The sequence below is a fragment of the Simochromis diagramma genome, unplaced genomic scaffold (assembly GCF_900408965.1).
Source record: "Simochromis diagramma unplaced genomic scaffold, fSimDia1.1 OVJJ01000433.1, whole genome shotgun sequence".
NCBI lineage: Eukaryota > Metazoa > Chordata > Actinopteri > Cichliformes > Cichlidae > Simochromis > Simochromis diagramma.
The window spans coordinates 2,791,723-2,806,527 of record NW_024387031.1 but is presented as its reverse complement, the minus strand read 5'-3'; the positions used below and the strand labels follow the sequence as shown (position 1 = coordinate 2,806,527).

Here is a 14,805-nt window from a genome sequence, read left to right as displayed (position 1 = left end):
GTGTGATTGGGTGAATGAATTAGTTGTATAAAAGCGCTTTGAGTGCTCAGATAGAGTAGAAAAGCACTATGTAATTACCAGTGCATTTACTATTCAAGCAAAGACCTTTAAAAAGGCTGAAAACATAAAACCAAGTGAAACAGATTCATCACCCCACTCTCTGTAAAACTGACAGACGTGAGAAGGAAGTTTTACAACATACCTTCCACAGTCAGTAATTTATGCTTTCATCCATCAACTACCGCAGAGATCCTGAGCTGTTCCCAGACCAGCAGAGAGTCTACCACAGGCCTGCTCCCAGAAACCAGATGCTGAACCATCAAACATGGCTGTGCACCGCCTGCACGTCAGAGTCCCTCCCCTGCCTCAGATGCTGTAGTGAGCCACCCTAATGAGGAAATTCATTTCAGCCAATTCTAATCCCAGTCTTACTCTTCAGCCTCTACCCAGACCCCTAACCCCATCCCCACAGGTGTGGACTCGATTGGATCAGGCCTCTGTTCATCTCAGCAGACAGATAAAGTGTCTGCATCATTGCAGACGCTGGGGCAAACCCTCCCATCGCTCAAGGATACAATAGGATCCCTCCACCTGCCTCACACACCCGGAACAGAAAAGATTTTTACTGACTAACCCAAGTACTTCATTTGTTTCACTGCAGCCTTCACACTCTGCAAAGCCATGCAATGGACCCTTTAGCAGGCCTCCGGGCCACATGTATGACACCCCTGATACAGAGTACAACAGGAGATTGGGAGGGAAAACAACCAACACGTGTGGGGTGCCCGAGACGCTGACTGGCTGACCGTCGACGTGCTTATCTGCAGGAAAAACACATCCACTGCATTTTAATCTAACTCCCTGGACAGAAGCATGAGAAGTGGAGGAGAGGAGGGTGGAAGTGTAGGAGGATGGAGTTGCAGGGCAAGCCTGACCTTCCCCACCCAGCAGGAGGTCTGTGCTAAAGACAGAAATCCTCAGGCTGACCTCTCTACTTGCAGCCCAGCTCTGCTTGCTGTGTCTCTTTTAGCTCAGAGAGCCGATGGTTTGGTTAAAATGTGCGACGTGCAGAATCATTTCTCATGTGTGACCTTTAGGGTCGATTATCAGGTGAAACCTGTATTCTCCGATCTCACAGTGGGAGCTCGGTGATGCAGTGATGCAGCTCTATATGGTCAAAAGCATGTGGACGCCTGACCACATGCAGCTTTCATGATTTGGAAAAACAAATGTAAGGAATAGTTTGGGTTAGTGGATAAGTGCTGTGAGCAGGTAGAGTTACACCCCACACTTCCAGAAACAAGCGGAAAGACTCAACGCTTGTGCCGCTCGCTAAAACAAAGTGCTTCCCTTTGGCAGCAACCGGACGCGGTTCACCGTGACATGAAAACAGTTTTACCGTTCATGTCAGCCAACAGGAGGAGGAGAGGGAGGGGTCACCTGATAGCTGGAGTTGAGCGTGACTCAGTCATGCAGTGTGAAGTGGATTTTTCACTGATGTTTAAATATTTATCCGTTTCTCATCTTTGCATAAACTGTATGTGTATTAATGCCACTTCCTGCATGCTGTGAATAAACCAGCATGACCTCTCATTTATAGCCCGGCTTGTCTTTTTCCCTGCGGTGGTCTGAAATGCTTCGGCCCGGCAGCACCAGAGACAGATTGGGTCCTGTCTCAGAGATCGGTGAGGATGTGAGGGTGAACACTCTCTGCAAAGAGACGCTGACTGGACTGCCCAAAGCGCTGAACACAACCCCTTCCAGCACATTTGGGATAAGCTGGAACCCTCCTGGCCTTATCGTCCCGCATCAGGATCTGAGTAATGCTCTTGAGGCCACGTGGGAACACATGCCTGCAGCCGGGTCCCCAAATCTGCTGCACAGCCCGGAGCCAGACGAGTTTAATGCCAGTGTGGCTCTCAGCCATGGACTGCACCTCATTTCCAATTTATCTGAATTTAATTGAGTTAGAAAATTCTCTTTTCACATGGAAGTAATGAAAAAGGACATTTCCATTTCATTTTAAATTCAGTTAATTAACCTCTGAAGACACTTTCACTGCTTTTCCTCTCCACGTGACTACGTTACTTCCTCTAAAAATACACGCTGCTCCATGTCAGATCTTTGACTCAGTTTGTCAGAGTCACAGCGTGGCACAGGTGAGCCGAAACAGGCGCAGGAAGCAAAGGCCAGAGGAATCCGTAAAAGGTGAACGTGTGCACACATCATGTTTGTGAAAGGGTAAAAATACGACAGCCGGCAACACGCAGCACAAAGTCCCAGCGGCACACCACCTCTGTGCCACAGCGTTGTAAGAAACAACAAAGAGAAGAAGAAGAGAAAGCTCACGCGACGTCCACACGTCCTCTCTCGTTCCCATCAACAGCTCAACAGCACATGCTAGCTGCTCAGCTGCAGCCTGTGGCAAAGTGACTCAGACAAAGGAAGCACGCTCAGCGCCACGGCGAGTCTCGGCACACGCGGCGAGGGTTAACGAGGAAGCTGGGACCGTTAATGAAGAGGGAACGTCTGCTTCTGTCACAGCCACACACACACACACACACCTCAAGTTTAACCATTCATCTGGTCCAGTCTGACATGATTGAGACCCAGGAACTGCTGACTGCTGTCAAACATAAGGCCCGGAGGCCAGAACTGGCAAGGCAAAAGAGTCCAATCTGGCTCACAGCATGGCTTTGGAATACATGACAAAGGGCGTAAACTTTGGACTTTTATTTGCCTCCGAAATAAAAACTACACTGGAGTAACTGAGTACGAAAAAGTTTTTGTTTTTAAAAAGAACGGAGATGAGATGTAAACAAACAAAAATCTTGTGTTTTACTTTTTAAATAAAGTTTTCTGCATACGTATTTCTTACAGTTGTGCAGTTCCTGCAGCCGCGGTTCTTCATCATGTAGAAAGTCGTGCTTTTTCTGAGACTCTGACAGAAGGGGCGGTTATAGCGCTCGTTCCTCGAGGCTACAGTCAAAATGAAGTGAGCCGGTCTGGCTTATTGAGGATCAGAGTGGGCTCTAATGGCTCATTGTGGGAAACAAGTTCCTGCTCAAGGTTAATAAACTGAGCTTCGGTGCAGTCGTTTAAAGAGCCCGCGACCTCTGAAGCGTTTCTACACTATTTAGAACCTCGTATTATTAAAGAAGATGTTTTGTTGCTTTGCAGACAACACTCACAGCTTCTTCCTCAGACTTCAGACATGTTATAAACCTGTTTTAAGAATGAAAAGTGGAAGCTGAAGCTTACAGTGGTATGTGACGCAGCAGAGTGCCGATGCACATCTTCATCTCCAGTCCCAAAGCAGAGGCTCTTCTTCTCATGTTTGTGGCTTTTTGGCATTTCTAATGTGATCAAACGGCAACAAACGAGATGTGGCCTTCAGGTAATCAATGTGAGACACAGCAACATAACAGCATCGACTGTAAGGAACACGGCCAAGTTGTGTAGCATTCCCACCGCTGCCACTCAGAGGCTCTCTGATCCCCAGCAGCAGTCGCAGCTACGCTGAGTTCCTGCGCTTGCCCGCCATCTCTCTACTAAATTAGAATAGAGTGCTCACTTCAAAAGAAATCTGCCTGCGCTGAAATGAACTGACCTTTCGTGCAGGAGTGCAAGTCAGAGTGACGCTCAGCAGAGTGAGAGGGAGAGTTTGCTCAAGGCCGTCCACTTTTAACTCTAATCTGCCCGAGAGCTCACGCGGAAGCACGCGAGACTTGGCTGGCCAGCAGCTCTTAGAGCGCCAAACACATTTGGCACATGAGTCAAAATCACTTCCTGTGACATTTTCCATCTTTGACCGATCACACTGCAGACAGATGACTGCAAATGTAAAAACAGCAAAGAGCGAGCGTTTCGAAGACTGAGACGCAAGTCTGAAGGTGACTCATCTCTGCTCTCCTCGAGTATCAAAATTTAAAGCCGACTTTCTTTGTTTTCAAACCGTTTAAACCACTTTAGAAGAGCAATGCAGCACCTCTGTATAATCACACACTACACACATCAGTCACTAAAATACAGAATACAGCAGGAGACAGTCTCAGAGGCATCCTCAGAGCATCTACAGACAACAGCGTGCTGCCCCAGTCTCATCTCGTATTTACATTCAAAAGCTAAAGTAATCTCCTGCTCACACATGTGCACGCAGTAGCAGCACCGTCCCTGCTGCAGCCCCTCCTCCTTTATCACAGCATCCAGCAGAGCATCCCACCGGACGCTCGGGTGTTTTGATTTCTCCTCCTGTTGCTGAGCGTGGCCACACTCATAGGACAAACGACCTGCAGACAGCCGGTGCGCGCGCACGCCTTTATTAGCTTATCGGGATGTGTGTGCAGAAACCGACAGAGCGAGGCAAATTCCATCTGCATAATTCAATCAGAGGCAATGAAGTAAATGAAGTAAATGAAGATCAACAGTGAGGCGTCATTCATGTGGAGAGCAGCGAGGATGACCTGAGAGCAGGAAACGGTATTCATCTTAAACAATCCGATAAAGCGCCCACGTTACAAAGACCTGAGGCTCCTCCCATGACCAGCGTTTCCATCAAATTAACATCTCCACATGTGACGCCTCTACAGACAGTGAAGCCTGCTGGATTTATGGGTTACCTGCTGCACTACAGCAGTGATGTTCATGGATTCTCCATGTGCCGTTCTTCCAGATGTTTAAGCTTCTCTAACAGCGAGCAGGAAGCTCATCTCAGCTGTCATGCATTTTCATTATTTTTTAAATAATGGAGCCTTTTAATGATTCTCTCCCATCATTACAGGAGATGATCATACAACAGGTCAGAGGTCCATTTTTACCCGATACCAGGATCACCTTCTACCCCGATTCCTCCTGGGTACAGTTCTGCAGTACTTTTAGAGTCACCTTTAGAGTCCGTGTGGAGAGCACACCTGAACATCACACTTTTTTTTTTAAACATAACAGACCCAAGAGGGCTCAGTCTTATTGTTGGATGCAGAAACTGTATTTATTGATTACTTTAATGGCCGTTATGATAAAAAAAAAAAAAAAACACAAAGACTTTAAATATGAAAATGATCAGTCTGTACTTCAGTGAAGATTCATCATCATCATCCAGTGTCCTTATCCTAACCTTGAAGCCGGCAGATGTTGAGCAGCTGATGGAGGAGACCAACAATAAACAGCTGGTAGTTGACGTTAACTACCAGTTAAGCAGCAGGGAGAGAAAGTCTGTTTCTGTGCTTCCAGTCTGTAAGGTCTGTGAAAGGATAAATACACCCCAACTTTCAAGAACTGTTCTGCCTTTAATGTAAATATAATGATCCCTCAATAGGTGGAAGTGTGCCCCCTGCTGACTTCAGCGTGACTCAGCAGCAGTGCACACAATCAGGCACGAGCCTGCAACACAGTTAGAGAATGAGTGGTCATGGCCAGATGAGAATCGATTGCAATTGGAGGACTACTATAGCTATAAATAGCCTGGCGGGGCTATTACGGGGAACTGTTGGCTACTGCTGGAAACCCGGAGGAGGGAGAGGATCAGGCGAGGGAACGCATGTGAGACACGTGGCTTCGTTGTCCCTTCACTCGCCACCTCAGAGGGAGACCAGACAGGATGTGTTTATCAGCTAAAGCTGCACCCACAGTTGGTCAGTGCTAAGAATCATCCAATCATAATCCTAAAACAGGCACTCAGATGTCCTGGGCGGTACCGTAACCTTAGAGCAGCCATATTATTGGTCAGATAATGTCATTAAAAGCACAAACACGTGTCCCAGATGTCCAGTCCAGGGACTCCAGTTAGCTGAGGTGAAGCCTAGCAGACAGCTAGCAGCTACAGCCACCTGTGGTGCCATCCACCTGTCAGTCAAAGAGGCCCTGTACAGCTGTTATGAGGGTGAAATTATCTACAGAGACCAAAACAGTCTGTACCAGCCTGTAAGCATGTTTCTTTTAACACGGGAGTCTATGGGAGTGGCTCATTGCTGCCTCTGCTGGACACCAGAGGAACTGCAGCCAAATTTTTCCTTGTGGACATTTTTAGATTTTTTATTTAGTCCAGGAGTTAAAACAACAACAACACAAAAGATCCAGAGCTCACAGTCTCAGTGAGCTCCTTGTGTGCAGGTTCATTCACACAACAAATACAAATGAGTCTTTTTCATGTATGTCTGCTGTTTTTTTAATCCTCTCTAATTCATTAGAAACACAAACAGGGATGTTCCAGGTACTGTGGACTCTCTGCATCTGTGGAAGTGCCTGGAACTGATTAGCCACATAGGGGCTCGAGTCAATAGTTCCACAGGAACCAGAACCAAGTCCAGGTAATCAGCTGAAACGACTGTTACTGACGGGATTAAAGAACAAAACTCAGCAGCAGCGACCTTCTAATGGGACGCTTCTGTTACTATGTCTAAGAGTAAATTACTCTGCTGCCCCTTTTAGCTCCGGTCTAGATAAAAGCACAAAGACAAGAGAGGAGCAGATTGTACACGTGCTGTTTGCCTCATTACAGCTTGTTAAAGAGCCTCATTTGTCAGCGGGGCCTTGGCTGTGGTGCAGACTCAGTTTTCTTTGCAGAAATAAGCCTAATAAAAATACAATAAAGGAGGCGCCTCACAGAAGTACACTCAGGAGCAGCCACACCGCTCACTCTGCTCTCCTGCGTCAGCACACACCACTAACACGGGCCGGAGCTGATGGCAACTCCAAAAGCAGACCTTTCATCTGCTGTTAAAGATACACGACAATTTCACATCAACCTAAAGCCGTGCTGCTCTGTGAAGCTCTGCATTCTCAAGACTACAGAGAACAGAATCAAAGAGGTTGAACACAGAAACAAGCAAGCATTCCCACACCAGACTCAGGATACTCCTCCTGCCTGGATTGGCTCGCCCGGAGTCATCCTGGTCTGATACCTCCTGGGGGAAGAGCTCAGAGGAAGACCTCGCAACCCCAGATGGGGTTTGATGACAGTCATGACAGTTAAATGGTGAGAAAAGGAAAGTACCAAACTGCTTATAACAGATCGGGGTCTTTGGTCTGGGTTTGTTCTCTAAAGAACAAAGGCAGAAATTAGATTTCTTTAAATTGATTCCCCGCACAAGCAGTAGCTGAGATGATGCTGACAGTGTTTAAAAACCACGACTCTGCTCAGAGAGCTCACATTAGAAACGCATGAAGGAAAATCTGAGCAGAGGAGTGGAAATCAGCCCATGCTGTGACTCAATGTGCAGAATAAACATACAGCGGATATAGTGGTGGGTCGTGTGATTAGGTAGAGGAAGGGTCCATAGGGGGTCCATGACCCTCTTGGGGACACCTCAAATCTGGGAGTTTCCACCAATTGTCCAGATGCTTTTCTTTCCAAGCTCCTTGGATGACGATGACCTGGATGAGTGAGAACCTTCACGAACATACAGCAGACACTTTAACCCACATGTCTGAGAATTGATTGCATAAATAACAGTAAGAGGACGAGTTCCTTTGTAAATCCCGTGACAGCATAAAGTCGATCGTGCGTGCTGACACGCGTGCCATTTATATTCATACATAAGAAGTCTCGGCTCTCGGTCTGAAACACGTTGCAGTTGAGCCTGACATCGTGTGCAGATTTAACAGCCCGCCGCCCGACACACCGCAGACCCGCTCATACTTACACGTGAAGATGACCATGACAGCACGCAGCAGTAGGTCGATGGCGGTGCCCCACTGATCTGGCACGCAAGCCACCATGGATGGTATGAGGATTTCTGCTGGGACATAGAACTGCAGGGCGAAGGTGATGAAGATCCCGAAGCAGTACAGGAGCTTCACGACCTGGTACATCCTGGAAAATGGGGAGGAAGGAGTGGAAGGAGTCAAGTAATGTGTGGAAAAATGTGACCTATCCCACTCATTTGCTTATTTTTACTCCTAGATTCTCCTAGAGTAGCTTTGCATGACTCATAGTTCAAAATAATGCTATGTTTTAAACAAGCCATTTCGCCTCCCCACTCTTTGAGTGAACTTTCTTCTGATTGGCTGCCACTCACCTACAGACAGTTTAAAGAGCAGGTAGGTGGAGCTGGAGAGGATTTCCACTCTCACCGAGGCAGAGAAAAACTCTTTGAGGTTGAGTGTTTATTTCCTCAGTGTCCCGCTGGAGAGAGGGGGTAGCTTGTGTGCCCCTGAGCCAGATAAGAGCTATAAAAACTGATTTAAAACCTGATGCAGCTGTCACTCTGATCTCAGCATGCTTTGCACTTTTGGAGACTCAGTGATGTAGAAAGTGAGCGGTGGTGGATTGATTGAGCTGCTGCATGACGCTTGTAGGGGCTACTGGCACGTCTCCGCCTTCAAGGTGAAATTCAGAGGTCAAGAGGACAGAGTCCTCCTGATGACCCCGATTGAGGCAACAAGCCAAAATGTGTCATTTCAACGCTGAGGGAAAATGAGTGGTGGCACATACTTTTGCACAGTGCTGCTGTCTGCATGTTCCCACCTTCGATGTTACTGGATTCTCACTGGCCCCCTACTCTCAGATATAACCTGCTCTAGAGCTTGTGCAGCATGTGAGCACAGAGCCAGGAAACTGAAGGAGAAACCAGTAACAGCAGCTCTCACCTGGACTTACTAAAGTAATGTAAACACATTCAGATCCATGGCTTCCTGATTCATTCATCATGCAGTGTCCGCAGGTTTCCTGATGCAAATACAACAAGCTGTGGATGTGAAGCATCAGCTCTGAGTATCTATCTATTAGGGGTGCAACGATACACAAAATTCACAGTTCGGTTCGATACTTTGGTGTCATGGTTCGATATTTTTTCGATACAAAAAAAAAAAAAAAAAAAAAAAGTTCATGCCTTTTTAATTTGTCATTTATTAAAATTATAAATATATATTTTAACTCAAAAGTACAGTTTTTAAATTTAATGTTGCTGAAACAACAAAGTAATAAAAAAATAAATTATCTGATTGAGGAATCACTCATCTTTGGAAAAGAGTTTATTACAGAGAAATGTCTCTTTCCAAAATAAAAGCTATACTATACGCTTCTTCTGGGCTATATTCTCAGCAGCATATTAAACATATCAGGTCCCCATAAGGAGAATCATGTGCTAACGGCTGTCTAAATGACTCGGGTAAAGTTTGTAGCATGAGTGCTTGTTGTTTTTGTCTGCTTCCACTTGTCTTTGTACTAGGATGCTGTCGGAGTAAACGTGCAGTCATATTCGTTGTGTTCCCACTAGTGCTGTCAGCATTAATCTCGTTGAAATGACGTTAACGCCACAACATGGCAAATCTCCGTTAACGAGCTACTGCGGATCGCCCCGTGCACGGCCAACACGTTAATGAGCTAACTGCGCTAACACACTAGTTCCCACCCATGTAATTGAGCATTGCGTGGCACATCCAACATACTGTTTTACTTTAGTCCATGACGCGCTTACCTTCAGGGTCATACGTCACATGAAAACCAAAATAGTTCCAAACGCTGAATCTGATCAGATCTGAATGAGGGTGGGGGAGGTTCAATTTGCTATGTTGCAAGGAGAGCTTAACTTCTGTCTCGCTAGCTTGCCCTGCGCTCAGTGAATCTGCGTTCGACTACTCCGCCTAGGCTGCACTGTCGAGCGCAGATCCACTGAGCGCTCAACACAGACAGCATCGTCAGAAGGAAAGTTGATAAAATAAATTAAAAATTTTGTATTGTTCGATACATATGCGTACCGAACCGAAAGCACTGTATCGAACGGTTCAATATCGATACGAGTATCGTTGCACCCCTACTATCTATGGGTCTAAAACACAGTAAAACAGGTTTTAATATTTTAATGAGACACTGGGTCCCAATCCTGCCACCTTTCTTCTAAACAATGAAGATTTAAGTCTCTTTGCTCTTCGGCACATCGCATCTGCTGAGTCTGGACGTTCCACACTGTGCTTCAGTTTAGTTTAGGAGGTTTGGACTTGTGTATTGAGATGCACCTGCACCACAAACACACACAATAGTTTGTGTTCATGGAGGTTTGAGGCAGTGACACAACAGGAGGAGATGTGCTTGGGTGGAGTCATGTGAGTGCACAGCTGACTCCACCCATCCTGTGGTGTCTTATGTGATTCTCTGAGTGCTGCAGGACATTAACCAGCACAAATGTTTTTAAACATGCCGATTCGACTCGATTTCTAATCCTGGGCGTTGTGGCGGTATCTCACCAGCAGTTAGGTAGGTTCAGTGTGATGCTGCCGCCGATGTGCTCTCCAAAGCACATGTATCCTATGGTTCCCAGGCTGATGTAGAGGAAGGTGACGATGCCCATGCCCAAATAGAGAACCTGGGTGAACCTCTGAGGCCTCTGCATCTTGTTCTCCAGGGGCAGAACCTGCAGAGAGAAACACTGTTAGCGGGACATTTGAGTGACACGTGAAGGCTCAGCGGTGTCTGCTCACACTGTGATGCCCTGAAAGCTCGCCATTGTCTGCAGGAAGCTTTGCTTTTTTATAAACCAGATTTAACTGAATTAAATGGGGCTTTTGGAAAATGTAGCTTATCAGCCAGACTTCATCATTATAAAGACAAGCTTCACTGCATGGACAGGAAAAAGGCCAACTCTGAAACACACGTGTCTGTAGGGCAGATGTTAGCGAGAGTCATACGATGCTTTGAAAAATGTCAAAATGAGGCAAATGTTCTTAAATAAACATCAATAAAGTGAAATAATAACATATCAATAATGTATCTGTAATGAGTACTTGTGACATTAACACTGGGTCACACACCGTGTGTGCTTCAATGGTCACCGGTGGACTTTAAACGCTCTGAAATCGGACTGATTTTGACTCACGTTGCGCTTCATACTGTGAATACCTTCCAGCTCTGAGCGTACACAAGGGTGGGTGCAAATCTGGCACTATAAAAAAAAAATATATATTTTTTGGCCTTTTTCTGTCTTCGACAGATACAGAGAAGACTGACCGGAAAGCGGAGGGAAACATGCGGCAAAGGGCCGCGGGTTGGACTCGAACCCGAGCCGGCTGCTCTCAGTCATGTGGCATATGGTCGCCTGCTCATCCAAATATGTCACTTTTTAATTCAAATATGACAGTATTAGAAAATGACTGAAGGAGTCACAGCTTGAAGGTGAGCCTGGCCTATGTAGCTAACAGGAGACCTTTCATATGTTGACACGAGCCCTCAAAGTTTACCCAGAATGCACTTTATTACTCTGACAGGTGACTCACACTGACACTCGCAGCTGCACAGATTCCAGATCTGTGACACGTGATATCTGCTGCACTGATGAAGACACGATTAAAAAAATAATTAAAAAGCACCGTCTGTGTGTGCTATATGGGCCTGTAAATCTGAAAATATTTATAATGATGTCAAAGTTGCACCTGCATTAATTGCACAGTCAACAGTATTATCACATCTGAGCGTGACGTAGGTGAACACGGGGATTTTGACAGAGTAAAATCATTCACAGACTTTACATTCCACACTCTGTTATTAAAAATGGTCAGTGGGACGTGCTGGTGTAATCCCCCTCTTTCTGGACCCCTGCTGCTCTCCTATCTCCAGCCCCCCCCCCACCCACAGCAGCGTGATGCATGATGCCTCATTTGCATAAAGAAATCCAACGGTAATGCAGGGGGAGATAACAGTGCCGTTTATAATCCACGTAATCGATGCACACAGGTGTTTCACATTGATACAGTCATAAAGTTTTCGGCAGCACATGCGTGAATGTGTTACCATCAGCCGCTCACTCACCACTCCAATGCCTTCGAAGGCAAAGATGGCCGTTCCGAAGAAGAGAGGGTAGTCTTTAGCTCTGCCAACTTTTGGGAGGTCAGTGGGGTTTGAGATGTTCTGTAGAGAAACAAAACAAAATAGATCCACAGCCAGTTAGAGCTGTTCTTCAACTAATCGCATCCTCGCTACTCTTAACATGATTAGCCGAGAAAAAGCTGCACAATGAAAATGAACTGCTGCAGACTTAAAAATTACAGATGGAGTGAGGTGTTAAATGTTATCTGCACGACAGCCCTGTTCTTCACAACAATACAAATAAGAGAGCATCCACTCACAGAGCTCCACGCAAGCAGCTCGGCCAGCTGTGTCAGACACATGCCATTATTTCTTTATCTTTTGGCTTTTATTTTGAAAATTCAAACTCTGGTCTGGGACATGAATGATTCTTTTTCTACTGCGAGATGGAGGGTCACCTAAGCACTAAATGTACTACATGTGCATGATTTATTATAAAGCATGTGTCTGTGTGCAGGTATCTGCAGAGGAGCACCGAGTTAACCTTCTGTCTGCAAACTTTGACTGGATGATGCATTTCATTTAAAAAAAAAAAGGTCAGCAGGATGAGCCCGAAGCCTGAAAACTATCTGAAGTGATTAAAAAAGTACATTATTATTATCATCATCATCATCATCATCATCATCATCATCCTCCTCCTCCTGGTGTTCAAATCAGAGCTCATGCCGAGAGGAAAAAGTCCCACCGAGCAGCAGAAGATCCAGATTGTTTTCAAAGCTGCTAGTGGCCTTTATGCTCCGCTTATCCCCAAATGTGCTGCTCAGATGATCCATCAGCCACAGTCATCTCACAGGCTGCACGCACAACCTTCTCCACCACGCGCTGCTGCAGGGAGCTCTTACTTAGCCAGGTAACAAACAAGCTTCTGCTCAATGTCACAACTTAATGAGACCACAGAGAGTGAAAAACGAGGCTACAACCTTGACTGAAGGTCAATCGAATCAGAGAGAAACCTGCGGCTCACCGTGAGTGAGTAGTAGTAGATCAGGAACAAACTGGCCGTCATGGCCACATTGGCCCCCAGAGAGAACGGGGCCAGGCACTTCAGGTTGCGGATAAAGACCAGCAGGATGATGGCAGGCAGGAAGCAGAGCATGTATAGGCGGGAGTCAAAGCTCGGGACCAGGACCTGGGTCTGGTTGGTGTAGTTCGTCTGGCAGCTGATGGTGGTGGCGTTGGCAGCTTCTACCACCTGGTGAAGGCAGGTCAGATAAAGAGAGGATGATGCTCATTCTGCTGAAAAGGTCTTAAACACCAAAGGAGTGATTACAACCCAGGACTGGATAGAGATCGTCTGCAGGCTCAAACCAATCAGAGCTGGAGCTCGGGCAGTGTGTGCAGGTTTTCTGAGACATAAAATCATACGAAATTCTCTCTGTGAAAATAAATAACAGAGCAAATATCATGTGTCTTTCAAAGTAAGAGCATGGAGCTTGTCCACCTGGAAATGGAATGTGTTGTGTTCTCCGAAGGTTGAAAACTGTGGATATTTCAGGTCTGTGTTTGTGTCATGTTTGTGCTCAGCTCTTCAACACACGGCTCTGTATTTACTGAGCCGAGTCAGTCTGTATCTCTGAGTAAAATCACCGCCCACCAGATGTTTGACTGCTGCTTCAGCAAAAATGAGCGGACACAAAATACATGCAGGCAGGCGGCACCCCCTAGTGGCTAAAAACTGAACTACACAAACTGAGCCTGTTGATCGCCATCATTTCCATCACCTCACACACTCCCTGCTGAAATAAGTGATAATCATCTGATTTTCCTCCATATCAGTGCGTTTCATGGTATTCTGTTCTCTCAGTAAAGACAAAACCACAGGAGTATGAACCGAACATAATTAAATATTTACTCATGCAAACATCAATACAATTTTTAGATCATGTGTTTACTCTACAGTCAGTCTGTCTGCACTTTCTTTAAACTGAGGCAGGTGGATGAAGCTCAGTGTGCCTCCTCACGCTTGGCCCGATAGGACAGATTACTTCTGGAGAACATTTTCAGGTTTTCCATGAGTGCAAAACTTTGCAAAAATTTGTTGTAACATGACACAGCCTTCTGGGTGGCTGACCTGCATGCAGGGGTTTGATCTGGAGTTATTACAGCTTTCCATTTTTTTTATTTTTTTTTTTTATTTGAATGCATCTTTAAATCTTTCATTTTCACTTTAGTTTAGCTTCTAGGATACTTTTAAAGTTTTACTTTTAGTTTTTATAACTTTCAGAGTCAGTCTTGTTTTTTTTTTATGAAGAAATGATCCGTACTGATTTATGAAGTTCAGATCAGTTAAACAAAACTAAAACATCTGTGAGGTCACTGAGGTCACACTGGCTCCAGCTCTGTGGTTATCAGCCCAATAAACACCACAGGTGAAAATCACATGGTACAAAAACACTTCACTCTGTAACGCTGACAGGGACAATTAAACTGCGTCTGTGAGTGCGTGTGTGAGTTTGTGAATGTCGGTGTGTCTGTGAGTGCATCTGATTATGTGAGTGTGTTGACCTGCTTGACGTTGTCACTGAGGAAGACGAAGTAGACACAGCAGAAGCCCAGCTGTGTGATGATGAGGAACAGGTTGACGGTCCGCCTGAGCGAGACAATGAAACAGTTAAAACAGAACGACGTCTCTCTGATCACATCTTTAATTCTTTGAGGTTCACAGGTCTGAAAGAATTTCCTTTCCTTTAAAAAATTTACGTTTTTTTTTTGTTATTTATTTTTTTCTTATGCCTGTGGGACTAAATCTGACATCTTTACATGTTTTACATATTAAAATTAATTTGTTTTCTTGACGTGTCTAAAGAAACACTGAGCAGAACAGGTGAGCATGTTTCTTACTTTCCCCACTGTGAATGTCGCCTCAGCCACGGCACGTTTTCCATCCCGTACTGCACAGCCTCGCCGTAGGTCAGAGATGGTCGGTTCATCCTGGGGGGGGGGGGGGGGGGGGGGGCATCCAGGTGTCAGTCAGTTTCAGCTGACATGAAGCTAAATAACCAAACTGA

The 14,805-nt window shown here is 45.7% G+C and overlaps 1 protein-coding gene across 4 annotated transcripts in view; it reads right to left on the bottom strand.

Annotated features, from left to right (window-relative positions):
• Positions 1 to 14,805, bottom strand: part of slc36a1 (solute carrier family 36 member 1) — a 35,719-nt gene that overhangs the window by 11,794 nt on the left and 9,120 nt on the right. For all 4 annotated transcript variants that reach the window (XM_040043184.1, XM_040043185.1, XM_040043183.1 and 1 more), the window contains 6 exons: positions 14,639 to 14,728; positions 14,303 to 14,387; positions 12,762 to 12,989; positions 11,741 to 11,839; positions 10,183 to 10,349; positions 7,641 to 7,810 (listed from right to left, as the gene is read on the bottom strand). In XM_040043184.1, the coding sequence (XP_039899118.1) occupies positions 7,641 to 7,810; positions 10,183 to 10,349; positions 11,741 to 11,839; positions 12,762 to 12,989; positions 14,303 to 14,387; positions 14,639 to 14,728 (839 nt within the window). The remainder of the gene's footprint in view (positions 1 to 7,640; positions 7,811 to 10,182; positions 10,350 to 11,740; positions 11,840 to 12,761; positions 12,990 to 14,302; positions 14,388 to 14,638; positions 14,729 to 14,805) is intronic.